This window comes from Aethalodelphis obliquidens, unplaced genomic scaffold, assembly GCF_003676395.1.
Source record: "Aethalodelphis obliquidens isolate GAN/ISIS:26980383/991018 unplaced genomic scaffold, ASM367639v1 scaffold11, whole genome shotgun sequence".
Taxonomy (NCBI): Eukaryota; Metazoa; Chordata; class Mammalia; order Artiodactyla; family Delphinidae; genus Aethalodelphis; species Aethalodelphis obliquidens.
In genome coordinates, this window is record NW_020837955.1 from 40547532 (window position 1) to 40573880 (window position 26349).

The 26349-nt window shown below is 47.0% G+C and overlaps 2 protein-coding genes across 5 annotated transcripts in view; one reads left to right on the forward strand and one right to left on the reverse strand.

Annotated features, from left to right (window-relative positions):
• Positions 1-26349, forward strand: part of DOCK1 (dedicator of cytokinesis 1) — a 542215-nt gene that overhangs the window by 245125 nt on the left and 270741 nt on the right. The window lies entirely within an intron of this gene.
• INSYN2A (inhibitory synaptic factor 2A) overlaps positions 1-26349 on the reverse strand; it is a 62300-nt gene that overhangs the window by 22566 nt on the left and 13385 nt on the right. For 2 of the 3 annotated variants that reach the window (XM_027112939.1, XM_027112940.1), the window contains exon 2: positions 15940-17122. In XM_027112939.1, the coding sequence (XP_026968740.1) occupies positions 15940-17117 (1178 nt within the window). In that variant the 5' untranslated portion in view covers positions 17118-17122. Of the gene's footprint in view, positions 1-14184; positions 17123-26349 lie in introns of those variants that run through there. The other variant, XM_027112938.1, reaches the window with a different exon arrangement.

Below are 26349 nucleotides of genomic sequence, written 5' to 3' on the forward strand. Positions count from 1 at the left end.
CCAGTAACAGACAAATCTAATGAAAAAAATTCTGAGTGCAAAAAGCATATGAAAAGTATAAATTATGAAAAGTTCTGATTCTCACTTTCTAGTGTGAACCTCCTTGCATCCCAGTGACAGGCATGCTCACTGCAAACGTGGATTTTTTAATGCACTGATCTTTGCAGCGCTTGCTGTTTATCATCTCACTACAGTGAGTTGCCATTTGTCAATGTTCTGGACTCAACAGCGTATATTACTGTGGTGGGGGGAGGTGGGGGAGTGGAAAGCATAACATTCAGCACCAAGGACAGCGCCAAGAGTCCAAGGTGTTTTTCCTGTTCCATTGACCCTCTTGACTCCCATCCCCCCCAGATCACGGTTCTAACCCAGGGACCATTTCTGGGATCCCGACCCTCTCCTTCCTTGATGCCCTTTGGACACTCATTGGTCAGGGTGGGCTTTATTGAAAGGTAAAGGAGACTAGCCTTCAGTTATGAAATTAACAGGGATGTAAAGAGGATGGACTTTGTGGAAAGCACGTGGAGGGGTTGTTGCTCTTGATTCGTTAAAGCAGAAGGTTTTGCTCAAGCTAACTTTACAAGGGAGTTTTGGTGGAGGCCAGTATGAGAGTCATTTCCACCTCCGCTTTGTAGTGAAACAGATTTCTTCAGAAGACCTTGCTGTACTTTAAAGAAAGTAAAATGAGTGTCCTTTTGTCCTTTGTCGAAGACAGCATGGAACTCTAGTTGGGGCACCCCCATTCAAAGAAAACATCAGATCCTCCTTTCTTAGTGGCCTAGAATTTTCAAGTTTAACTCAGAATGTGGTTCACCAGTTTCTCTAGCTACCTTTGGCTTCTGAGGCCATCTGCTCCAATTCTTTAGTTGTCATTATCAAAAAATCCTGAAGGTAAAAATATACTTTTGTCCACTTGTATAAAATAGACAGCATTGGTGACAATTTTGGGTCTGCAAGTCTTCAGTTAGTCCTGTTGCAGATCAGCAACAAAAGAGGCAATGAGGGATGGGATTTAAAAAACAGAAACAAAGAAGGGAAGGCAAAGGGCAGAGCTCGTGTGGCGGTTCTTGTCACAAAGCCTTAGGAATGATCAGCGAAGGAGGATGTCTGCCAGCTTCAGCCTGAGCTGGACCACAGGTGTGTCCCGGGAGGCAGGGATGGAGAGCCGGGGACAGGGGGGACAAGGCGGCATCTGCTTTTTCATGAACGCATCACAGGGAGATCTAAGGTAGCAGGGCCCTGGGTGGTAGGAGAGGGCGCTGCAAAATATCACAGAAAGGTCACCGGAAGCTTTCTTCCTGGCTCCACGTCCAAGTGGCTCAGTGTCTCTGAGACCTCGAAGATGGGGCCTGAGAGTGGAGACTGACAACCCTGTGTCTCCAGTCCAGCCCCAGCAGAGAAAAATTGTTTGGTGGAAAGGTCAGGAAGGGGAAAAAAATGTCTCTTACTGTGCCTGCTCTCAAAAGCAAAGTCTGACAAAGTTATAAGCAGCTCAGGGAAGAGTGGTTGGCAAGTGGAAATAATTCTATGGTATTGAATTGTAATCACTGGTACTAGATTACTGGATTGGCTTTAATGTGCTGTTTCTCCTGCCATATCTCACAACACCATTTTCGCCAGAAGATCTTTAATTGCCCGTGGAAAAATCTCTTCTCACATTCCCTGGGGAACTGTGAATGGAGTGTTTGGTTTTAGATTTCAGAAAAGCATTCTCCTCTCAGCTAGCATCACCAGTGTGTAAGCATGCACCTGGAGGGGCCCCTCCTCCACTTCCACTTTGGGACATAGAGCAGGGCGCATGGCACAGGACACACAGCGCAAGTGACCCCATTGCTAATTTGTGGGTCTTTTAAATGACATGGTGATTTTCAGCAAGTTTAGAGCTCTTAGCATGTGAGCAAAAGACGTGTTTGGGTAATGTGCAAATCAGGGCGTGATCCTTTAATTGGGGTCTTCAGAACACTCGTTACACAGGGTATTGAGTCACTTTGAATTAACTCAAAGGTATGTGTTGGGCCCTCTGCTCAGACGTTGTTTGCTGCAACAAAGAAAATGGCATGCTCTCTGCTCCCAGTGATCATTTTGTGCCGTTGTTCAATTTATTCTCCTAATTTTGATCTCTCTTGTTCTTTCAGCCTTCTCACTGCATCTTCTTTTTTTTTTTTCCGTCCGCGTTCTAGGCCAGGTTTGTGCTCCAGCTGTGCTTTCTTGATAACTGAGCCATCATTTATGGCAGCATCTTAAAGGGCTTTTCTACTTAATAGTCTCAAAATGACATTAATTAGAGGCATAAAGTGACACCACTACTTTTTTTTTTTTTTTTGCGGTACGCGGGCCTCTCCCCACTGTGGCCCCTCCCGTTGCGGAGCACAGGCTCCGGACGCGCAGGCTCAGCGGCCATGGCTCACGGGCCCAGCCGCTCCGCGGCATGTGGGATCTTCCCGGACCGGGGCACGAACCCGCGTCCCCTGCATCGGCAGGCGGACTCTTAACCACTGCGCCACCAGGGAAGCCCGATACCACTACTTTTGTTAGGGGAAATTAAATTTCAAAACTAGTCAAACTCAGCTGTTTTCAGTGACCGTCTCCTATGTTTTAAGCCCACCTCTGGCAGTAGTTTTGGCTTGTTCCTAAGTCTAATTTCTCACTAGGAATTTGCCAGATTATGCCCTGCAACTGTAGTTTAGTTCCTACTATATCAGCTGTTTAGTGGCTAAAGTGAATGTAGACTTTCCCCATATAACCGTGGAACCTCAACTGTATCTGTTTTATTAACTTGAGCTATTGAATGCCAGGATTTGGGGGACATCCAATTTAAGTTCGTTAAAAAAATATGACGCCAGTTTTCTTAACAAACGCCAAGAACACCCATTGGTCAATAAAAGGCAGTACTGGCTTTCACTGGTGATGGCCTGACCAGGTCCCTTTTTCCCAGTAGCTGAGGGAAGTCGTTTTGTAGCCAGTGGCAGACCTGCTATGTTAGGCTGGGCAATTCTTTGTTCATTAGTGGCCTGGAATCCCCAAGCTGACAAAGCAGTGTGTTTGTTTTAAAAACTGAGGTTGCAGTTTGAAGAACACAGACCAACACTGACCCCAGATCTTTTCGCCACCCCTGCTTTCCCCTGCCTTAGGGATGTCCAAGTGGGCTGGCTGTTGTGAAGCCCTTTTAGAATTCTGCACCGTCACTTGCTCTTCAGGTGCCCTTTGGCCAGCTCTCAATGACTTCCTCCGCCAGCACTCCCAGCATTTGGTATCGTCATGGCGTGCTTTGCCTTTTTCTTTGTTTGCCCAGCCAACATCTGGCTTGCTGGTCACAGGAGAGGTGGAAAGGCTTTGGATGCATGGAATGATGAATGAAAGAGCAAATGAAAAATAAAGTTGTTTGGGAAGGTAACTTTGTCTCAGTCGATCCATGAGGGTTGGTTTGATCTCTGTTTCAGTGGAATTTGACAGCTCCTGACATTTAAAGAAAGCTTTAAAAGACTCACTTCCATGTTTTCTGTTTATTGCCCTGAATATGGTAGAGCAGTGCCTGCACTAGTTTCTTGGTTATAATCGCTGCATTGTTTGTATTTAGAGAATTTTAGCCAGCAAGCATTTATTCTAGGACCCTGGTTTCTCTCTTCTCCTGCTCTTTTGCCTGTAGATGTGAGGTCAGGCAGTAAGGCCATTCTCATTAACTACTGGTTTCCTCTGTTTTTAGTTTCGTCTTCTGGACTTCTTTTTGGAGGAAAGGGCTCTCATTGAGATTGAAGGACATCAAAGACTTCTTTCCACACACACTCATGCGATCCTCCTGAATTTGAATGTGTATGTTCCAGATGTCGCTTGCATAAAATAAGAGTTGTTCTGGTTGGAACCTTTAAGGGAGATCCATTTTTGGAGTCCTGTGTTAGAAGAAATAATCGCTCTACAAACTTGACTGTTAGATTTCACAGAATTCTCTGTTGAGTCTCAGTACAGTTGAAGAAACTTGAGGGCTAGCCTGGGAACTCCAACACCACCTATGATTTTGGCTTGTTGGAAATCGTGCAGAGGTCCAACAAGTTACTTAGAAGTGATGTTTTAGAGCACAGCCCAATCATAGCTTGGGCTGGATCTTTCTTCTTCCCATTAGTGTTACCCTTACTTAATTTTTTCCACTAGAGGGTGAAGTTCTCAAAATTGTACCTGTACCATTCTCCCAGAGCCAAGAATTGAGATGTGGACCCTTGAAGAACGAGCTCTCTATGTAACCCCGTGTGAGCTGATTAAACACATCAGGATGGTTTTCAGTAATCCTAGTTATTTCTGTGTAGTGCTCTGATTATAGACTTTCAAGCACTTTGCTATAGATTAGCCAAAGTAACCAACTGGCTTTCACTGTGTTCGCGTGTTCCGTCCATGGGATGGTTCTTGTTCGCCAGCTCTGTGCGCAGCCCTTTGCTGGGGAGCAGTTGCTTGGATGAATAAAACACAGACCTTGCCCTCATGACACTTAAAATCTAGAGGACATTTGTTTCCAAGATGAAGGAATTGCTTCCAAGTTAACGGAGTAAGTTGTGTAACTTCAAAAAGTAGCACTCCTTCCGTGGGGCGGTTTCTGTGCTCATTCACACCAGCATCCTTGGTCTGGACCAGCTCCTCTGTTCCCTCATAGGCTGCCCAGCATGGTTTCTGGCAAATTCCCAGCACCCTGTTGTGGCTCTTTTCCAGATCATTCCACAGCGAATGCTGATGATGTCCAGTAGAGGTGTCTTTCTCCTGTGTGGCTGAGAGCACACTGGTGGCCGTGGACACAGCTTCAGCCATCTCCCCGATCCCAGCACGTAGTCTGGTACCTTCTGGAGAGCAGGGCTGGAGCTGTGCTTCGTAAACGCTAGCTTCTGTCGTGACTGATAGAAAGTCAGTACCTGCCTCTCTTCTGTGCTTTAAACTTACCACCGTGGAACATGCCATAAATTTGAGTTATGATTTTGCTTTTTAGTCTGTCTCTTCTGCTAGAATGTCAGCGCCCCGAGGGCAGAGGTTTTGTCTGTTTATTCCCTGATGGACGTTTAGTGCTCACATTGGGGTCTGAAGTGTAGCGAGTACTCAAGAAATAGTTTTGAATAATGAACGAGTGAGTGAACGAGTGAATGAATGAATGAAGAATCTACCTGAGCGTTCTGCTGGATTAACTGATACCCACCCACAGGGTGGTCAGTTCTGTGATGTTCCCAGCTGGATCAGGTGAAAACATCTGTCTAAAAGTATTACCCTGGTACCATCTTAAATTTCCCCACACAAGTGGGAAGGGTCAGTCATCCTCTGCTTCCCACACCCAGTTATTAAAATAAATGGCTTAGTCTGCACCTAAACCAGCTCCCTCCTCACCCCAGGAAACGTCATTTCTTTATCCCAGAAGGAATCCTGGTGAACACGTTTCAGTGGCAAACACCATATATAATGAACTCGGTGGCTTTCTTTAGACGCTGTTGACAAATTAACTTTTATTAGCCCAGCCCCCCAACAAATGCGGTGACTCTGTTATTCTGGGGAGGCTCTGGTCGTTAGGGAAGCTTTTAATGCTTGTTTTCATTACAAAGAATTAAAGGGAAACTATAACGGTGGTGAGTGGTGCAGCATGGCCGCCAGCATGGGGAGTCGAGGCCATGCAGCGTCTCGTCCCCCGGGGCTGGCAGCAGCTACCTGCCTCTCCTCCAGCAATGGTGTCTCATCGTCTGTGCCTCTCCCTGGGCCCTGCCCCGGCTCTCTCCTTCCTTGCCTTTACACAGAGCCATGCATGATAAAGAAGAGGGACTGTCTTCTTATTATTGCACAGTCATTATTACTCCCATCAGAAATACGTGGAGATTTGAACAGAGACAGACACGGAGATGAACACTATTGTTAGGGCAGGACTTTTTTTTTTTTTTTTTGTGGTACGCGGGCCTCTCACTGCTGTGGCCTCTCCCGTTGTGGAGCACAGGCTTCGGACACGCAGGCTCAGTGGCCATGGCTCACGGGCCCAGCCACTCCGCAGCATGTGGGATCTTCCCGGACCAGGGCACGAACCCGTGTCCCCTGCATCGGCAGGCGGACTCTCAATTACTGCGCCACCAGGGAAGCCCCAGGGCAGGACTTTTTCTTTAGTGTTTTCTAATCCTATTTCCATAATATAAAACCATCATATGTAAAAATAGGGGCAGATGTTGATTATTATTTGGCATGTAGAACTGCCCGGTTATATTACAAATAGGGCAGAGCTTCCAGTTTCCTTCATATTTTCCTGAAATCAAGGAGATGCTAAGTTGCAAAATGATGACGATAATGACAAAAAAGACACTGGCCCCAGAGGGCACCAGGAGTAGCTATTAATAAAGGAAACAGCTTTTTAGGGCTGAGCTGAAGCTGAGTTGATTAACTTGTTTCCTGAAGGAGACATAAAGCTAAAGCTGTAGTTTATTGAAAATTAATGAAAATGAATTTTGGTGGCATTGCTACCAAACTAGAAGGAAAATAGGAATGTGAGTACACTGTGTGAAAACGAATTTTCTTCTGGGCTGCCACTTCCTTCAGCTGTAGTGTTGCCACTTACCATCTTACAGAGGTTTTAATTTGAAAGCATTAATGATGTGCGTTGGGCAGTGGTTCCGATGGTAAATAACCACAGAGCCTTTACCTTTGATGTATAATTTCTTTTGATGTATTTTTCATAGAGCACGTTAGTTCACAGTTTTAAATCAGACTTCCTCCCTGTGAAGCTTCTGTGCTTTGTTTCAGAAGCTTGACATTGCACTCGTTTTTTAAACAAATGCTTCAGAGCTCTTGTAGCTGAAGATGAAAATCTTCAAATTTTGGTGTCAGCAAGTATAAAATTCTTGATGTCCAATTATGAGACTTTTATCTGGGGAGCCAGTCCAGTGCTGTAACCAATGAGATACTGCCAAAAAAATCTGACTCCATTTTGGGTCAAAATAGGCCCAGTTTTACACCTTCTTTACGTAGAGGAACTCATTTTTCATAATTGTCCGTTCAGATCTGGCTTTTAAAACACAAGTTTGCTTGTTTTTATGGTGCATTAAAAACTTTGCTTCAGCGTTTGTTCCCATGAATGTGGACATACATTTGATTAAGGTAGAGCCCGGGTGGCACTTGGTGGTCGCTGGACGAGCCACTTAGGTGACAGGCGGTACGTGAAAGCTTTGAAGTGGTTTCCCCGGGAGGGTTGCTCATGGACGGCTGCTGGTCCCTGGACTTCCATATCAGCGGCTTTGATTTCTCTGAAACTCCCTCACAGAGGGGATTCCTCTTACTGATTGGGAATCCTTAAAAACATAATTTATTACTGGGACCCCTTCCAAGGTGCTTTCTGCTCCCTCCAGCGTTAAAGGTGTGTTTTCTCCAGAACATAAATTCACGTGGACCTTTACCAGGTCCGGGTGCGGGAGCCTCTTGATCCCATCCAGTAAAAGGAAGAACCCAGAATTGGCAGGAGCAGCAGAAGTGTCTGCTTTGCAAATCTGCGCAGACATCTAGGTCTCCCATTTTCACAGGAGGGAGAGGATACTGCTGGGGCCTGATGGGTCTAGATGTGAGTTTTGTCTTTACTATTATTTCTCACCAGTCTTGACCTTGGGGATGTTACTTAATATGTCTAAGCTTTAGTTTCCCGGTGGAAGCATATTCCTACCTTACAGTGTTATTTGGGGATTAAATGAGACAATGCAGGATGGCCACCATATTGTAGGGGCTCAGAATGGATGAGCTCTGTTGGTGCTCTGCCCAGAGACACACACTTCACCGGAACTCTGCCCCAGAGCCAATGGGAAATAGAGCTCAAACCAGTTTTTGCGTAGCTTAGCAGAAGTTGCATGGGGTTTCAAAAAGAAAAAAAAGTATTTGAAAAGTAGAGCTTGCATTTCATTTCTCTCTTTTTTTAAACCCGAGTTCTGGGACACAAATCCATAAACTACATAAACGTTCATGCCAAGCCTTGAAGTGCTCATTTTATCTACGAATGGGGTGTCTGAATTGACTCGTGGCTCAGTAGTGAGGCTTTTATTCACCTACCAACTTAAAAGGCTGGGGAGGTATTTGAAATCTTCTTTTGGCATTCTGCACAGGAAGATTATTTAAATTACATTTTCAAGTATGTGTGATACCTACATGAAGCCCAAAGCAAGAATTTGGAACCCGTTTTATATTCTCATAAATATATGTGCCTCATTTTTCATATTAAGGACGGAAAGGCTTATTATTGCCTAAAAACTTAAAAATAGTATTTACAACGTTATATACATTTAAGCTATAGGAAAGACCCAGTGCAGCCCTGTGTATTAAATGAAGAAAATGCTAGAAGAGAACATCATGTATGCTTCTATTTCAAAATCATAAAACACGGTAACTTGTACTTTAGAACTTGAATATTTTATCAAATATATAAAAGCCATTAGTTATAAAAGAAAAAGAAAAAAAGGGAGGTTCCCTGAAGACTATTTAAAGGATTGCAAGCTAGAAGGACAGAGGCCAGTTGCAGCATGTGTAGCAGTGGAAGAGATGAGGGATGGCTGAGGCATCAGGAGGAGAAAGAAAACCTAATAGTGGGACCACTGTGTGCATTTATTAACCGACATCCGCAGAAAGGGCCGTATTGCTTTCTCTGTCTCTCTCTCAACTTCTGTACGTATTTACAGCAGTGGCTGAAATTATGAAGTTCTTGGACATCTCTGGAGGATTGGTTCTTAGATCAGAAAGGACCCTTGAGGTCCCTTGTCTCGTGTGGACTGTCCTCCTCTCATGTGGGAGCGTGGGGCTCAGAGGGGTGAAGCTAGGATGAGCTGGGAACAAAACCACGTTTCCTGACTCCACGTCAGCTGCCTTGGCCATAACACCAAATAACCTCGCCCCGTACACTTCTCTGAAAACAAGCACAAAGCTGGAGGTCTGCATCCTGTAATCCTCAGCCCCTCCTAATCCTTGGAAATAAACCTGCCTTTGAGTAAAGCAAGAACGTCTCTCTGAAGGTGTTCACGCCTGCACCCTTGCATCATGCATTTTAGCACCTGGAAGGTTGCTTCTCAGTAACAAAGTAACTTGAAAGGAGTTAACTTTGCACACACACTGTGCAAAGAGAGCCTGGTCCTCGGTATTTTATTTAATCTCCCGGGGAAGCCCAGGAGGGGCGGGTGTTCTTAGGTCTCTTTCACAGAGTCAGAAGCCTCTGGAGAAAGGCACTGGAGAGGTTAATAACCACCCCCAAGCACATGTAGGACAGACAGGGAGGGACGGGGGCAACGTGGCTAGCTCAGGACCAGTTGGCTGCAGAGCCCCGGTCATTCTCGGAAAACGGAAAAACCATGTGAACAGGAGGGAACCTCAGTCCGCTGGCTGGCACGTTTTAAAAAATGTTTTGGGTTGCAACAAATGGGCAGAGACACCAAAACTGATTTCTCAAGAACTTTAGACAACGAAGTGCTGACATTTCCATCCCTTTCAAATAGGGAGCATGAGAGGACAGGGGTGCGGCTGGCAGGAGGAGAACCTTTTCGTTTCCGAGCTTGACCCTGTGTGCTGCTCTCCCTTCTCGGCTCACACACCCTCTTTCCTGTGATGCGCTGTCGGGCCAGACACCCAGGAAGGCAGTGCTCACATTCCAGAGACATCCGCAAGGACGCTTGTCAAGACCTCAGAAGCGCCTACCTCCCCTCCTTGACGTCTGGCCGTTCCAGCTAACCCGGTGGAAAACTTTGGTCTCAGTTAATTGGGTGGGTTCGGGCAAGAGTAACCCGGTCTCCTTCTAGAGGGTGTGCAGCCGACCTGAGATGGGCTTGCCTAACTGTGCCTGGCTCCCCCCTGGGCTCCGGGTGGGTGGGAGGCTGCACGCCTCCTGCTGGGACCTCTGACTCCGGGCGACTCCCTGGCTGCTGCAGTGATGCTTGATTTTGCTGTAGGTCCTTTCTGCTCTGTGACTTAAACAAATTAACTTGTCCCTTTACGCTTCCTCTGTAATTGCGATGCAGTATTTATTCTGTTTGGGCACGGATAATTAGAGAAAATTTGGAGAGATTTCTCATCCCCTGACAGGTCCCCCTGAAGAGTGCCTGCTGCTCAGTGATCTGTCAATATAAGGCAGAAGGTAAAGCAAGTGTGTAATTTCTGTCCATCCAGCGTTAATGTCTAGGTGAAAGCAAGTCACATCATATAAATAGGTGTTGTGATGACCTCTTACCGCTCCTGGTGGGAGAGTGAGACCTTTTCCACATGATGTTATGTATGTGCATGTAAATTACAGGTTTGTGTATAATACACACGCACACACACATGCACACTTCCCCAGCAGAATCCTGCAGGTTTGATGGGCTGGTGAACAGATAAGCGTAGGCTTGTACAGACACAGCGTCAGCGACCTGTGAGCGCTTCAGAGAGGGCCTGAGTTCTTTGCCTTGTACCCTCCCCCCTCCACCTTGCCTGACACAGCGCACAACACTTAGGAGACTCCTGGTAGAAGCCATGTGAACCTGTGAATGAACGGTACACTCGTCTGTGGGGCAGTCACATCTGGGATTGCCCTGCGCCCATATCGTGACCTGGTTTCAGGTCGAGGAACTATGGTTGCTACACTTACAAGACCATGTCGCTGGAGCTGGCACACTGGCCCAAGTCTGGCTAGCGCCTGTGTTTGTGGAGTTCCCTGGGACCATGGCAGTTCTCACTCGCACGTGTGTCGTGTGTGCCTGTGTTCACGATGTAGCGGCACATCTGAACCACTTGAACAGAGACTGCACGGCCCTCAAAGCCCGAAATAGTTACTGTCTGGCCCTTTGCAGAAAAAGTTTGCTGACATCTGCTACATTGGAAGCTGATCCTGAGGTCTTTCAGTAAAAATAGATCCTGCAGGCCTAGGTCCTTATTTCTACGTGTACGTACCACACACACACCCTCACCCATTCTGTGGCTGCCTCTGTTGTCAGTGATTAAAAGGAAAAACAAAGTTGAGCAGACGTGACTACAGGATTCCACACTGGGTTTGTCTTAGCTCGTGGCCGTCCCCAGACCTTTATTCCTATCGCCTTTGCCTGCAGAGCCCCTGAGGCTGTGCCCACAAAGGGCCCCTGACCTCAGGGCGGTCCCCCTGGCTAGTTCTTCCCTTTCCTGTCGCTGTGTGACGTGGACTCGGGAGAGCGGGACATCCCCCCGTGGAGAAACCCGTTTCTCAGTGAGGTTGAATAGGACCCCGTGGCCGGGAGATTGAATCACTGGATTTATAACGCTCACTGCAAGCTACCGGGCTCCTCGGGCTGGTTGGTTACTTAGGATTTTCGTGTCTTATGTGATGGCCTCACACTTGCTCTGACTCAGTACAAAGCCCCCGGAGCTTCATGATCTCCTGTCTGCCTGCTGGTCACATTTAAGGGCCAGGAGTGGCCTGGGTTTAGCTGCTCCTTCCTCCTTCCCACACACCCAAGCCTGCAGGTAGCACTTGGCTGATACTGGGAGAGACCCGACCAGTGAAAGAACCTTTCTCACCCTGGGCAATGGCAGGTCCTGCCCTCTCGCTTAATGGGTGGAGTAGAGCTTCTCATGTCATCTGTAGGTCTTCTCTGAAGAACCGAGGGTCGCTGGGTTGGCATCAGCTAGTGAACCCCTCGAGACACCTCACATGTGGGGCTGCCAGCACCTTAGAAGTAAGCAGCCGTCTCCCTGCCGAGGTGGCCGGTAAGGGTGCAGCCCCTGAGCTGAGTGCTGCAGCCCCACAGCCTTGGGTCGGAGGGTCACCTGCCCAGCAACCCACAGCTGCTCTGGGGAATTACGACTGTTAACAAGAATTGGTTGGGTTTCTAAACTCAGTGCCCCGTTTGCCCGGTCTCAGCCTTCAGCGATTACATTTGTGGCTCGTTTAGATATCCTGTGTCACCCTGAACTTCCTGGGAAGAGACAAGAATAACGCTGAGAGCTTTGAAATAAGCAGGATCATTCTTGGCATTCACGCAAACAGAGGGATCAAAGGCTGCCTGAATTGTTTAAAGTGAGCGGTTTTAGTGAATTGCCCAGACATTTTACAAGGGACTAAGAATAAGAAGGCATGTTCCTGGACACTTTGTGCACGTCCACTCGCTTAAAGAATGCCTCCCGCTGAAATGCTCATATTAGGATAGGTCCTTTTTCAGTGCCCGCTGTGTGTCAGTTATTGCTGAGACCTTTGTGGACAGCATTGTTAAGCTTCTAGCATCCCTGTTTAATAGAAGATGAAACTGAAGCTCGCTGAGATCAAGTAACTTGCCTAAACTGAAAACTTTCTCTGCTGAGGCCTTTCGGAAATCTATATAAGCAAACGAGAGTAAAGAAAGAGTCTCTTCTGAAAAATAATTTGGAAGCGACTGAAAATGGTCCTGGTTGGTGACACAGAAATTTCTACGCACAGAGTAAGAACTATTGCAAGAACTTGCCTGGCAGACTTGGTAATGCATAAACAACCTCAACAATGAAAAGAAGTTCTATTCAAGTTATACATTCAATGTAATTTGCCCATGGCCATGCTAGCCAAGTTCAACGAGCATTGTCTTCCTTTGGTCTGCGCTAGAGCACGCCTGAGGCCTCACCAGCCCTGGCTCAAGCCTGCAGTGCAGTGGGGATCTGGGGGCAAAATGTGTCACTTGGTTTCAAAGTCGTGAGCTCTTAGATTGATTTCTAAGTCAAGTGCACACGGAATTCCTTCCCTCACTGAGACGCCTCTTACTGAAGGTTAATTTCTATACAAAGGCCCTTGCAAGCTAATTTGGGGGTGAAGGGTGAGGAGAGAAGTGGATTGTACACAGGTTCTGAGCATTCTTCACAGGTGATGACGTGGCGTGTTTTCCAATATTTTAATGTGGTCGTGAAATTCCTTGTCATGTTACATAATGACTATGATAATCATCTACATAAAGTAGAATGAGCTTTCCTATTTTCTACCATGAGATGCAACGATAGGATAACATTTCCTGGCTTAGATTGAGCGCATAAAATAAGTCATGTGAATTCCTCCTTTAAAGTGACTGTCCTGGTGCATGTCCTTCAGGGGATTGGTCCAGTGCTCAGAGCAGCCGAAGGTTACATTTTCGGGATTTAATGAGCTGGCTGATACTGGCCACAATAGCAGTATTTACACCGTGGAAATCAGCAAATGCTACTCCCCATTCTTTGAGAGCCAGTTGTTAAAAATGTACCAGCAGACTCTCCCCCCTTGCTGGCCCAGACCCCTGAGAAAGGGATGGAGAAAGAGCTTTGCTTCTTATCTGCCCGCCTCCGAGGCCGCTGTCTCCTTGTCCATATTCTGACGTGGAAAACAGTGGTGGGAATCTGAATTCTGGGCAAATCAGTGACCCTGGGCAGTTGAGCAAGAGAGGTCACCTTCAAGGTGGCTTTGGGATTTGAAACCACTTGACTCACTGTAATCCAGAGAGCTCAGGGAGGGAGGTGGAAATGCAGATTATTAGGAACAGATGTGGGGGTTCACCTGGCTATGGTCCTGCTTTTCTACCGTGAACTTGGCCTGTGCAGACAACAACTGACCTAGATATTGATTTCTAAGTCAAGTCATCCTTTGCCTTGATCGAAGGTGCCCACTCCTCAAATGGTTAGGAGCCAGGCACTGTCCCTTGTTTTGGGGATACTGGGGCGAAGGCCTTTTTGTGATGATGGCAATGTCCTCTGTCTTGTGTAGGAGTCAGTCTCCACAGGTGGCTCTTGGGCACCTGTGATGTTTCCGATGTGATTGAAGAACGGAATTATCAATTGTAATTAATTCGAGTTTGAATTTCAATAACCACATGTGGACAAAGCAGGTCAGGGCGCGCAGGAACGGCACTTGGTGGCAGCCTGTGTACTGAGAGTGTGTGGGGTGCATCCGTCACTCTGGACTCAGACATGGGGCCACTAAGTGTTCCCCAGACCCCAACACCGCTGACCAGCAAGGCAACCCTCACACCACCAGCAGACACCAACCCATTCAGATGCACCTGGTGCTGGGCTCCATGCATTCAAAGGTCACTCCCTGTCTTCCTCACCCTCGGTCTGCAGGATGGGGGATGAGCTCCAACTTACAGGTGAAGCAATGAGGCACAGAGAGGTGCAGCCCTCGCCCAAGTCCTCAGAGCCAGAATTCCCACCTAGACATGTCTTAACAAACTCAAAACCACTTTGAAGACTGATGTAGTCTCAGAGAACTCAGAGGATCCCATTTAAAACAACTTTCCGGCCTGTTCTAATAGAAGGAACCTCTGTGTAGAACACAGTTCTCCTTGCATGGGGTGTTTGTTGATGTTCAACCCACGCAGGTGTTTATTTTGGGACACACCCCGGTGAGATGCACGCGACTTAGTATATACACTTGGTTTTATACCATTTGTTGAATTTTATTTCCCATTTGGTGATGTTGGTATCTTTCTAGTTTGCTGTCTGGTTTAAGTCACTACCAGCTATATCGAAGTCAGTGATCGGTCCCTGTTTGGGCTTTTCATGTTTCCATGGGAGCGGTCTACTGATCACAGATCCCTTACAGACCCACCTTAGTGTGTTGCTTTTGGTTATGTATTTATTCAAGGCTAAATGATTGAAGTGGGATGAAAATGGAGATGTAAACCCAAAATTCAAGAAAGCCTTTGAGAACCATTCGATAATGGTAGGTTACTATTAATCTACTGTTAGATTAGCTTACGATTGGCTAGCAACTTGTTTTGCTTAATACTGTAGGCTGCAAACAATGCTGGGTCGTAGGAGGTGGGGGTTATTGAGAGTTAACTCCTTTTGTAGATGGACCACCTACACGAAGTTGGAGAAGCCAGACACCAAGGGCAACATCTGCACCAGGCACCTTGCCTCTGGGGCCAGGGCTTAAGATCATAGAGGTTGCTTCCTCGCCTTTGTTTGCAACATGCAAACACAATGTAACTCAACCACAACAATCCTGTGCAAGGGTGGTTTGCTGCCCTGACAGTGCATTTCTTGCCTTATCTTCATGCTGGCTGCCAGCTCACTTAACCCAGGGGTAGGAGCCCACGGGGTGAAGCGTGCTAATCACGTGAGGCAGCAGGGCACTGCCTCAGATGCCACCTCCAAAACATGGGCTGGTGGAATCCAGACAGCTTCATGGGGGAATGGGAAAGAGAAGGTCTGGCCGTCTAGACAAAACCAGTGAGCCATGACACTGTTTCAAGAAACACGGAAGCAGAGCAGTGCTGGCTGTTTCGTATCAGCCTAGCACACTGCCTGGCTGTCCTAGCACAATTTCAAGTACAAAAGAAGGGAAACAAAGTTCAGCGATCTGTTATCAATGGCAGACAGTCCTGGCTGTTTTCATTCTCTCTCCTGCCCATCTGTGCACACAGGGCAACTCGTGGAGAAAGGCATCTTGCTGCTAATGGTATACACATAGGATCTGTCTAAGGATGGGCATTGCTTCTATGCGTTCCAAGTAAGAAAAAAAAATACTGTCTGTTGTATAAAATATAAAACCTCTTACAGTCCTGAATATCAATGTTATTCCAATTATTTAGCATAAGTGAGTCAGCGTTTACTTTTCAAAATGCCATCCGAATTTCTTTTCCATAATATGTTTCCTAAGAGGCAGGTAGCTTCTTATTTAGATTAGATATTCTGGACTGGCATACCTATTATACTTCATCAGTATCATAAACCTTTAGCCCTGGGAGATAAAAACTAAAGCTCCGTCAGTTCATTCAAAAAATAGGCATTAAATTCCAGGCCAGGCACAGGAATGCTAACCAGCAAGTCAGTCCTGCAGGTGAGGATGAATGAGGTCTAGCATCATAAAATAACCTGGGACTGCTTCGACCTTGCTCTGTCCTCAGACTACAGCCTGTTCTCAGAAACGCAGGCTTTAGTCTCATTAAGGATTTGGGCTTTGGGGGCTGCTGCTGGCCCCTGAGGGTGATAAGCCTGCAGAGAGCATCATAAAAAAGGCGTGAACATACATACCCTTCCCGATGGGCCTCTCCTTTCTCCAACTCCTGAATGACCCCCAAGAGCACTTTGATGGTTTCTTGGCTTGAACTGATTAAGTTCTCCATCATCTGAAGCTGTGCTTTCAGATCGACCACTTCCGCACGAGGCACGATTTGTTGGCATTCTTCACCCACGGCGAGCGCTGTCGGACAAGGCTGGTGCTCGTGCGCCGGGGGGGCCTGAGTCTGCAGGGACGCTTCACTACATTCGGGGGACAGGCACTGCGTCGGGGGCGAGCAGGCCAGGGCAGCGCCGGGCGGGGCCTGGAGCCCATTGGCCTGTGAGGCCTTCCTCTGCTCCTCCTGGTCGGCCACGGGGCAGAGGGACCACTCGCTCGAGGGGGCGGAGTTCGACAAGGCCAGCTCGGGGGCCCTAGCGCCGGGGGCAGGTGCGTAAACGGTGGCCACCTCCGTCTTAAACACCGTCCCATGGGCTGATGCGGCGGGTTCCTCGGCGTCTGGGGTCGCCCGGTCGTGCTTTGCTTTCCCGTGCAGCTGGTAATCGGGCTCTTGGGAGGGAGGACGAGTGGAGTTCTGGAGAGGAGCATCTGGGCAGCGGTGCAGGTCGGGGGTTCTGCATGGCTCTGCGCCGTTGACCCCGGCGGGCTGGCCCAGCGCGTTCACGTGCTCATCGGAGTGGAAAACCAATGCCGCCGCCTTCTGAACCCGGTCCGCGCCCCACTGCCGGGACTCCTCCCCGGGCCCTTCCTCAGTCTTCTCTTTCGCATCAATTACAAACCCATTGTTTTGACTTTTAAAGGCCTCCGCGGCTGGGATGCCTTTGAGATTCCCCTTCTTGCGGTCCAGGGGGAAAGTTTGGTAACACTTCTTAAGGTCCGGTGAGGTCTGCACACCTGTGCTCTTGGTGACGTTGGGGATGGACCTTCGAGCGGGCACGGTCATGTATTTGCGGTAGGTGGCCCTGTAGGACGCCGGCTTGTCGCCCAGCTGTCCCGAGGAGAGCTGCGTGTCCCTCTGCTCGTTCTGCGCCTCGCAGATATCCTTGAACCGCACCTGCAGGGCTTTATTACGCTTCTTAATCTGCCGGTTGGGATCCAGGGCGTATTTCATCTCCAGGGCCAGGCACGCGGCAGGCTCCACTTCACTCGCCGAGGTCGTGAGTGCGCATTTGCTGGGTTCCTTACTGACCATGGTTCCTGCAGTCGGAGACAGCAACAGACGTGTCAGTGGAACAGAAACACACACGCAAACGCAGGCAGCACAAACTTTTGGCCGGAATGACTGCTGCCTGCTCCCTAATTATTTTTAAACAGGTGAGGTCGGCTTTTATGTTAAGGAAAATCAGACAGGCGGAGAATCGCTGGCAGGCACAGTTTGAAATGCTTCTCAGATATTAAAGCTTGCTTCCTTCTCCATGTGGGATACCCTCGTTTTTCTTTTGATAGTAAGGCATGTTTCCCTATTAGACAAACCTGTTTTACTATATTCATGAAGAAACCCGACGGCGCTGCCTCTTCTGCTTTGCAAATTGCCACTTCACGCGCACATCTCCACTTCACAGGCAGATGGTTTTCCAAATGCAACTTACTTGGTTTGGGTTTTTATTACTTTTTCGAAGATGACGTGATTAATCTATTTTTGGAATCCGAGAGAATTGCTATTTTTTCTTAAAGACTTCTCGGGGATTCTAGCTCCTGATCGGGTAAATGTGCAGAGCCCTCCGATGAGGAACTGAGCTAAATCTATTTATGGTGGCCACTCTGGATGCCGTGGGATAGGGGGCCGTGCTGCTTTATGGGAAGAGCATAAAGGAAAACAAAATCTCTGCAGTATGGCTTGCTCCTAATGGGTTAACAGGAACCATAGAAAGGACCTGGGTTTCCCTACATCTACAAAGTCTGTGTTAGCAACTCTGTTCTTTGATTCTGTGGAGAGCGGTATTTGAAAACACTGTTGTTTTTTTTTTTTTTTTAAAGAAATGATTCATTCTAAAATCAAGTTTTGTGTTTTGATCGCAACCTCTGAAAATGAACACAATGGTGGTTGTTTCAGGATTTAAATCCTGAAAGAAAATAAAATCACAAGGCTTTATGTTAATCATGCAAATTCATCTTGGGCTGAATTATTAAATGCAACTAAAAAGATGCAGGTGGCCAGTGACTGCTCCGGGGGAATACCAGTGGGTAGAATGCCTTCACTTTATTAGGCAGATTCACAGCTGTGTATCGCACATGGAAGAACTTTCTTGAGGGTTGAAGTGAAAGCGAGAAGGTACAGTTAAGCATGCCGTTTGTGAGTTAGCATTCATTTTTCCCCCCCTGTGTTCGAGAAGAAAACAGTCAGATGGGAGGAAGCTAGGCTGTACAGGGCACTGGCGTCCAAGCAAGGTGCCCAGAGAGGCAAGGTCACTGACAGGAGCTGGTGAGAGGGGAACAAGAACAGGGTCAGGCCACCCTGTCCCTCCCAGAGCACTTCCGTGAAATGCTAGAGGCACTGCGATCGCGTGGCTGCCGCTCTGGGACCCAGTGGGTGTGTGGGCCCCCAGGAGCTCTGCTGACAGAGGAGGGCCACACCTAGTACCTTCAGTGCCACACGTCCCTTTTCAAGGAGGAAACTGGGGTTCAGAGAGGTTATGATACTTAGTCATCGTCACACAGCAAGTAAGACATACTGGCAGGCTGCTGATCTACCTGACTCCCGAGTCCATGCTGTTTCTTGTCCCTCAGGTGTCCAGTGAACAGAGAGGCAGGACACTTCCCCATGTCCCTAGTCCTTACTGACTTAGGACTGCAGGCTAACGGGGGTGGTGGTTCAGAGAAGGGGAAGAGAGGAGAAGCCGGAGCCCCTGTCTGAGAGTGAGTTAATGGAACTGCCGCCCCTTGGAGTCCGGGGACTCCGTTAAGTTGACATCTCATGCCAGCATGGCACTGGTGCGGTCCAGCACTTCACTAGTGTTACTGAACGAAAGGCTTAGAGAAAATGCAGGTGCTTCATCAATTCTGCCTTGAACAGTAAGCTGGGAATCACGTTAGAGGACATCAAAAATAATCCCTGCAGAGTTTGGTTTCGATCACACCGGGGTGTCCCAGCCTTGGCACTCCTGGCATTATAGGCTGGGTATTCTTTGTTGGGAGGGCTCTCCTACACAGTATAGAATGTTTATTGGCATCTTGGCTTCTCTCCACTAGATATCAGTAGCACCTCCACCCCAAAGTGACAGCAAGAAGTGGTTCCAGGCAAATGGCCCGGGGGGGGGGGGGGGGGGGGGGGGGGCGTGGCTAACCATTCCCAGTTGAGAACCACTGCATTAGACCTGTAACCTTGGGTGGCTAGAGTGTGTCCTGAAGGTAAGGCTGGGGTGGAAAGCCACGCAAAAGACCAAGAAGGGATGGCAGTGTCCCGCCTCCCAGGGGGCAGGGTGTCTGCAAAGTACCAGCTCTGACGCTCCAGTCTGGGAAGGATCCAGCTCTGTGCTGAGCCAGCACCGAGGCAAGGCCTCACTCCATTGCCGCCTGTGTGTCCTCCGACAAAAGAATTAATCCGGAACAATCACAATCCGAGGGTAGTTTGGAGAAGACAGAGAACAAGCCTTCTTTGGTCTTTGGCGCTCTACTGGGTACTGAGGATATCTGGAGACCTTTGTCATTTGAAACTCGAAAAACTAGGCAGTTTTGGAGAGAAGGAAAGGGAGAGGTACAGACTGAACTAGATTATGGGTGGTGGGGACAGAGCATGCCTGCTAAGGGTAGATAATATATATGGTTAAGAGACACTTACTTATTCCGTGAGGTTAAAAAGATGCACACAAGGGACCTTGTGTTGGGGAGATTATGGGGGGGGGCAGTTGGGATAATAAGGAAATGAAATCTTAACCCTCACTCGATCTCATATTCATTCTTTAATGCCTTTGTTGTCCAGGTTTGTCAGAATGTATTGTGCCATCATTCTACAGAAGACCTTCATACTAGGGAAAATTTGAAAGAGAGAGCATTTTTACAAAAAGCAATTTACAGTAATTTTTCAGCCTTTTCCCTGCCACTACAGAAAAATGAGTGTCTGAATAAGTTTGTCCTACCATGCTATATTCATCCTCACGATTTGCCAAAAACTGAACTGAAGTAATTTTTTTTACATCAGTCTGCTGGTTTGGAAAGATATTCTGAGTCTTGGAGCCAATCATCAAACTAATAAAACAAATCAGAAGAATTAGTTGCCAGTGGCAAAATAATAATAATAAACAATTCCTAAGCACCTCTCTGTCTCACAGGGGGTTGCAAAGTATATGAAAATCATTTCCTTATCAGTAGAAATGATGGTGCTAAATAAGATTTTTTTATCAGTGTAGCTTGCTGTTGCTGAATTTGTTTTGAGTATAGTAATGAAGTCGTCCTAATTTCACTGAGAGTAAAGACACCAAGGAGTTTTGCAGATGACTTATTCTGCCTTCAGATGAGTTTATGAGCTCTACTGATGACTGGATGATATTCTCTAAAGCGTCACAATGGAATTTTCCTGGACATTGAGAATCACTTTTATATTAAGTTGGGCACATCTTTCCAGGGTGTTCATTCACTGTTTATTGGGGGGATTGGGCTCGAAGTGATTACCATTAAGGAGATGATTTTGTATGGAAGTTCGGGAGTAGCGGAGGCAAACTATTATACATAGGATGGATAAACAACAAGGTCCTACTGCATAGCACAGGGAACTATATTCAATATCCTGTGACAAACCATAATGGAAAAGAATTATACATATGTATAACTGAGTCACTTTGCTGGACAGAAGAAATTAACACAACATTGTAAATCAACTATGCTTCAATAAAATTTAAAAAACAAATAAAAGAAGATTGTGTCATAAAAGAAAATTGGACATTCTCTAGATGAGAGTCTGAGACAAGTGGAACTGCCTGGCACACTCGTTTTTCATCGTCCCTTCATGCATTCGTTCATGTACACGTTTCAGTGTAACCTCAACATTCAGTCCATATGTTCCCTGTTTCTGTGTCCTAACCGAATGCCAGCACTGTCCTAGGCACTTCACGTGCAGTTCTCCTTGACGCTCATGACAGCCTCACAGGGGCGGTGCTACTGTTATCCTCAAGCTGCAGATCGAGAAACTGAGGCACAAGATTTTTTCGAAACCTGCTCAGAATCACACAGCCAGTGCGTCCCTTTAAGCCCCATGCATTAGGCAACTACCCCTGCCTGGGGAAATCTGTAACTGGAAGCGACCCATGATAAACCTCATAAACCATCAAACAGCTGGAACTCACATAAGCCATTTCCTCGGCCTGTTGCCGCAAAGTGTCTGGGTGCAGGTTATGCAGAGAACCTCCAGGTAGGTCCCAGGAACGTACCTGGTCCTAGAGCACAGACTCAACAAGGGCTGCCTTGAATTTTGGATCGAGCATGACACCAAACTGGCATTTTCAGCGATGGCTTGCCCCGGCTGTGTCACCGCAGAGAACCGTGGACTCTTGGAGTTAATCTCTTGGCTCTAAAGCAGCAAGAGTTCAGAAAGTTTATTTTTCATAAGAAAATTGTGTTTTAGAATTCACTGGACTGTGCTGTCTTGAGGTGAAAATGGCAAGTCATGGTTGTGCCTGGCTAGCTCGGGGAGAGCTTGATGTCAAGGAGCTGTTTGGAATATAAATGTCTTAATTACCCTCAAATTAAATTTCATAATCAAATGTGAGTTGTAAATATATAAACGCTGTATTTTTAGATTAGTGATGGAGAGTCATCTCTGCATGCTGCTTTAAATTAATAGCTTATATAAAGATGTTCATTCCAGCTTAAAGGAGTGAAAAAATGGAAGCAACTAAATGCCTAACAATAGGTAAACGGTTAAGTAAATTATGGTGTATATTCACTCGGTGAGGCCATTAAAATGATAATTATAAAGATTATTTAGGACTTCCCTGATGGCGCAGTGGTTAAGAATCCGCCTGCCAATGCAGGGGACAAGGGTTCGAGCCCTGGTCCGGGAAGATCCCACACGTCGCGGAGCAACTAAGCCCGTGTGCCACAACTACTGAGCCTGCGCTCTAGAGCCCGCGAGCCACAACTACTGAGCCCACGTGCCACAACTACTGAAGCCCGCACGCCTAGAGCCCGTGCTCCACAACAAGAGAAGCCACCGCAACGAGAAGCCCGCGCACTTCAACGAAAGAGTAGCCCCCGCTCGCCGCAACTAGAGAAAGCCTGCGCACAGCAACGAAGACCCAGCACAGCCAAAAATAAATAAATTAATTAATTAATTTAAAAAATATTATTTAGTATCGGAAAAAAACGCTTATGAGATAATGTGAAGTGACAGAAAGCAATCTACCAAATTGTACTGGAAGAACATGAACAAAACTGGTCATCATTGTGGTGTTGGGGAGGTTTATTTTCCCTTCTGTTTTCCAGTTTGGGTAGGGGGAGTTGCGGTGTCGTTATGTTGTTTGCCAATGAAAAAGACACAGGGCAAAGTTAGTCCACACCTTAGGGCAGCATGACAGGGTCAGGCCTCTGGAAAGTAGAAACACTTGGATCAAAAGAAGAAAAATCTAGAAATGATTAGATTTGGGTACAAGCAGTCTCCCAAAGGTCATCTTTTATTGTTTTGAGGAAACCTTGGATAAAGGAAGAAAATGAATTTCAAAATCCTAACAGTGTTCGTGTGTGTGTATGTGTGTCTGCAGGGTGTAGACATCTACGTACATGCCTCTGTATATAGGTGTGTGTGGACTGGCTGGGAGATCCGGGGAGCATTTAGTGGAAGATATATCCATATGTGTGAAAACTCACTGTCGGCTGGAATTTGCCATCTGTTTTAATTAGGAATCAAGCAGTTTTGACCTATAATCTGCAGTTACCATCTGAAGGAAACTTTGTGGGATTTCAGCACGAGAGAGCATCTCCACTGGGTTAGTTCTGTTCTTAGTGTCTGAAGGGACCTGAGAGGTTTCCAGTCTGGCCCTGAGCTGTGATATAAATGGCATAATGCCGTTGACTGACAGTGGGGACTGGGGAATGGGACGGCCTTGCTAAGACACCTCCCGGGGTCCCATCCGTCAGTGGATACAGCAAAAAAGCAAGGCAAGCAACCCGATGAGTTTGGAAAGGGACTGCGTGACATTATTGGTTGTTCTCGTTGCTTTCCCACTGTTGAGACACCTTGGTGTTGAAGATGCTGGCTGGGATTCAAGATTAATTGGGTCAGCATTTTCTTCTGTATGCGGAGGGAATGCCTGAACATTAGGCTACTCAGAGTGGGGGAGTGGTGAAAAAGAATATCCGCTGCTTCCCGGAGGGAAAGGGAAGTGAGACAGAGCCTCACCTGTTAATGAATTCATCTGCCTTCTGAAATAGTTAACATTAAGACCTGTTTTATAGCCACTGATTGATTCTTCCAAAATGGGAGCCCTCCTCTCCTCAGGGCAAAGCTAACTGCTATAGATTTTGGACTGTGTCTTAGTTAGATTCATTATCCAGTTTAATTTCCTTTAATACACTGAAATGATATTTTCCCAGACATTTCTTGCCTTCTTCAGAGGTCATTGATTAAGAGGGCTGAAATGGGGTAAAAGAGTGAATGCCGACACCCCCCTGGGATTGAGCCCTGTGGGGAGGCTTCTCCCATCTCAGCCTCCAATGCGGTGGCCCAAGTCACGCCCCACTCCCTGGATTTGTGGACTGTTGCGGTGAGGCCTCCATCATTAAGAAGTGAGGACCATCCAGTCGGAAGCAGGGCAAAGGGCACTCAGGGAGCTTCACTGCAGGCCTTGGGCAGAAGAAACAGCATGGCAGGTGGGGCCCCGGCTCATGTATATCTTTGATTTCAGAAAACCCATTTTAACCTACTGAAAACCTTTACTCAGTTACTTCAGCCGTGTAACATAAATAGATGCTCACTGGCCTGTTTCTAATGAGTGGGAACAGAGGGAGTGAACCATCCATTTTCTACGTGGATGCTTGGGTTTGGTGTTGAGGTTTTAGACGAACCAGATGATGCCCACTGGACCAGACTTTCCTCTTCATTTGTGTTTCACCGTTTACTTAGTTCTTCAACGTTCAGCTTATACTGACATTAACCTTTGTTCATCCTCTGTCCAAATAGAATCTAAATTACTAGAAATGAATTAGCAGAAGTTTATGATGGTGGCAAAAACCAACTGGAAAAAATACCTCCTCCAAATGAGATGTTACATCACTGTAGGAAATTTTATGTGACGCAGTTAGCTTTGCTAACAGTGTCCAAAAAGAATTCCGTAAACCTGGTTCCAATAGCGCCACCAGAATCACGTGTAAGATAAGGCAGAGGAACTGATTTCCCAGCTCCTCTTCTGTCCCCCATCAGTATGACAGTTACAGAAAATGTTAACTCTAAGGGCTTTAGTTTTGAGCATAGCTTATGAGTGCATTTAGATTACTGTAGCAAATAGCTCACCTACTCTATTCCCTGATGGTTCCAAGTAATTAAGCAACAATCAGCTGGTAGTTTGGGGCCCAACCCCAAGAGGCTGGAATTAGTAGGATGCAAATGAGGTGGCTTCCCTTTCTTAGACGGTTTATGGGAATCTCAGTCCTTTGAGAACATGTGCGTACTGGGATGGGCTTTGGGCTTGTTTTGCCTTATTGATGAACTATGGTGAATCCATACTTTTTTTTTTTTTTTTTTACTAAATGGCACGTTTTGACTCATGATATATCTGAAGCTAAAATTCGAACAGTAATTTCCCCAAGAAATAACTGTCAAAAGAGTATGTTTTCCCTGCTGCTTCTACCAGCTGAATCTCAGGATACCATATTGGAACACCCCGGCAGGGTTTCTGCTTGGAGGTTACCATTCACTACAATTGAAATCAATTAGAGTTGAAGATGTAATCCATCTCTCTGGCAAGGCCATGGGAGTGTCCATCTATTACCATCAAAACGGATCCCCGGTGTGCTTTTCATTTGTAGTGTCTCCCGTGTTTCCACGGTCTGGCCAAACTGTAGACTCTGCAAGGTCTTGGGTGTACTGCAGCGGTAGCAAGCCAAGAAAGAAAGGGAGAAATGAGCATTTCTTGTCATCGGCTTCTGTTTATAAGTGGATGGCAAAATGCAGAGAGACAACCGCCCAGGTCAGAGTCTTAACAAAAAGCCAGTCAGAGTCAGGGTGTGTGGTCTTCCCACGTATGGCTCATGCTTTATCAGCTGGGGTCCAGGGTGGAAAGGTTGCTTGGTCTGAACACTTGAGTCTTTCCTTTGATCCTTGGGCTAAAAATGATGCAGGGATTATTTGATCTGAGAGGACCTAAAGGACATGAATTAAGACCCCTTTCCTTTCCTTCCACGCAGCTGATGAACAGTGAGGGGGAACCTCAGAAGTAGTTCATTACCCTCAAGAGCGATGTCGTCAGTGTAGACCAAACTTAGGCTCGGCAGGGAGAGAGTGTACACTTTCACTGAGGACAGGGAAACTGAGGGCACGTTACTAGTAGCAAGTGATAGTTCCCAACGGCAGGTGCACTAAGGGTGAACTTTCAGTGTTCAGGACCCAAAATGTCATTGTCAGGGGTGGGAGGTGAAAAAGAGAAAACAAAAAGTGTCTGTGTGTCCCATACTGTAGCATCCAAATAGCTGTCACATTTTACTCCTTAACATAAATTCGACTTCTCATTGATCCTGGTGGGATTTTCTCCTCTGCCAGGCCAGTGGTTTGTTAATTCTGTCCTTGACTAACAGCTGTTGTGAACGTCTGTCTTCTCCGTGCATAACAATGTGTAGCTACTTTTAAAAATATGAAGCTACACCGCTCCCCCCCACGAAAACCTCAGCAGCATCTCGGGCAGCCTGGAGGACTCTGTGCCCTCCTGGGAGGAGGGCTGGCACAGGGCAATGGCCTGAGACCTTGGTGGTCTGTACTCAACCCAGTAACAAAGCTACTGTTCTCACCTCAGCCGAGCATGGAGCAAAGGTGCCCGGTGTTAAACGCAGGACTGAACTTGTCTTACCGGGGGGTCAAGAGATCCCAGCCCATCCATCATAGGCTCGTGTGAGTCTCTGAGTCCTTTTATTCTGAGGGTGCCTTAACAGCTGCTGACAGTGCTTTGCCTGACTGACTCCCTAGTTTAATGCCCCCAACCCAGCAATCACCAGCTCCCACTGATTTTTGTTTTTCCTTCCTCTTGCTTCACCTATTGATTTCTTCCATTTTGTTCCCATCCTTCCCACCTTGACCTTGGCGTTTTTACATCCCCTGCCCTCAGCTCTCTATCCCTCCATCCTGCATGTCCTCTTAGCCCAGGCTTCAAGTGCAAACATCTCTCCTCTCTGTGGGTACCTACCTGAGTCCCAGTTTGGTGCTTCCAAAAAGCAATTTTTTAAGGGTCCTCTATAATCTTTCCCATCCTGCTAATCTCCCTGGACTTCTCATGGGTACTCACAAA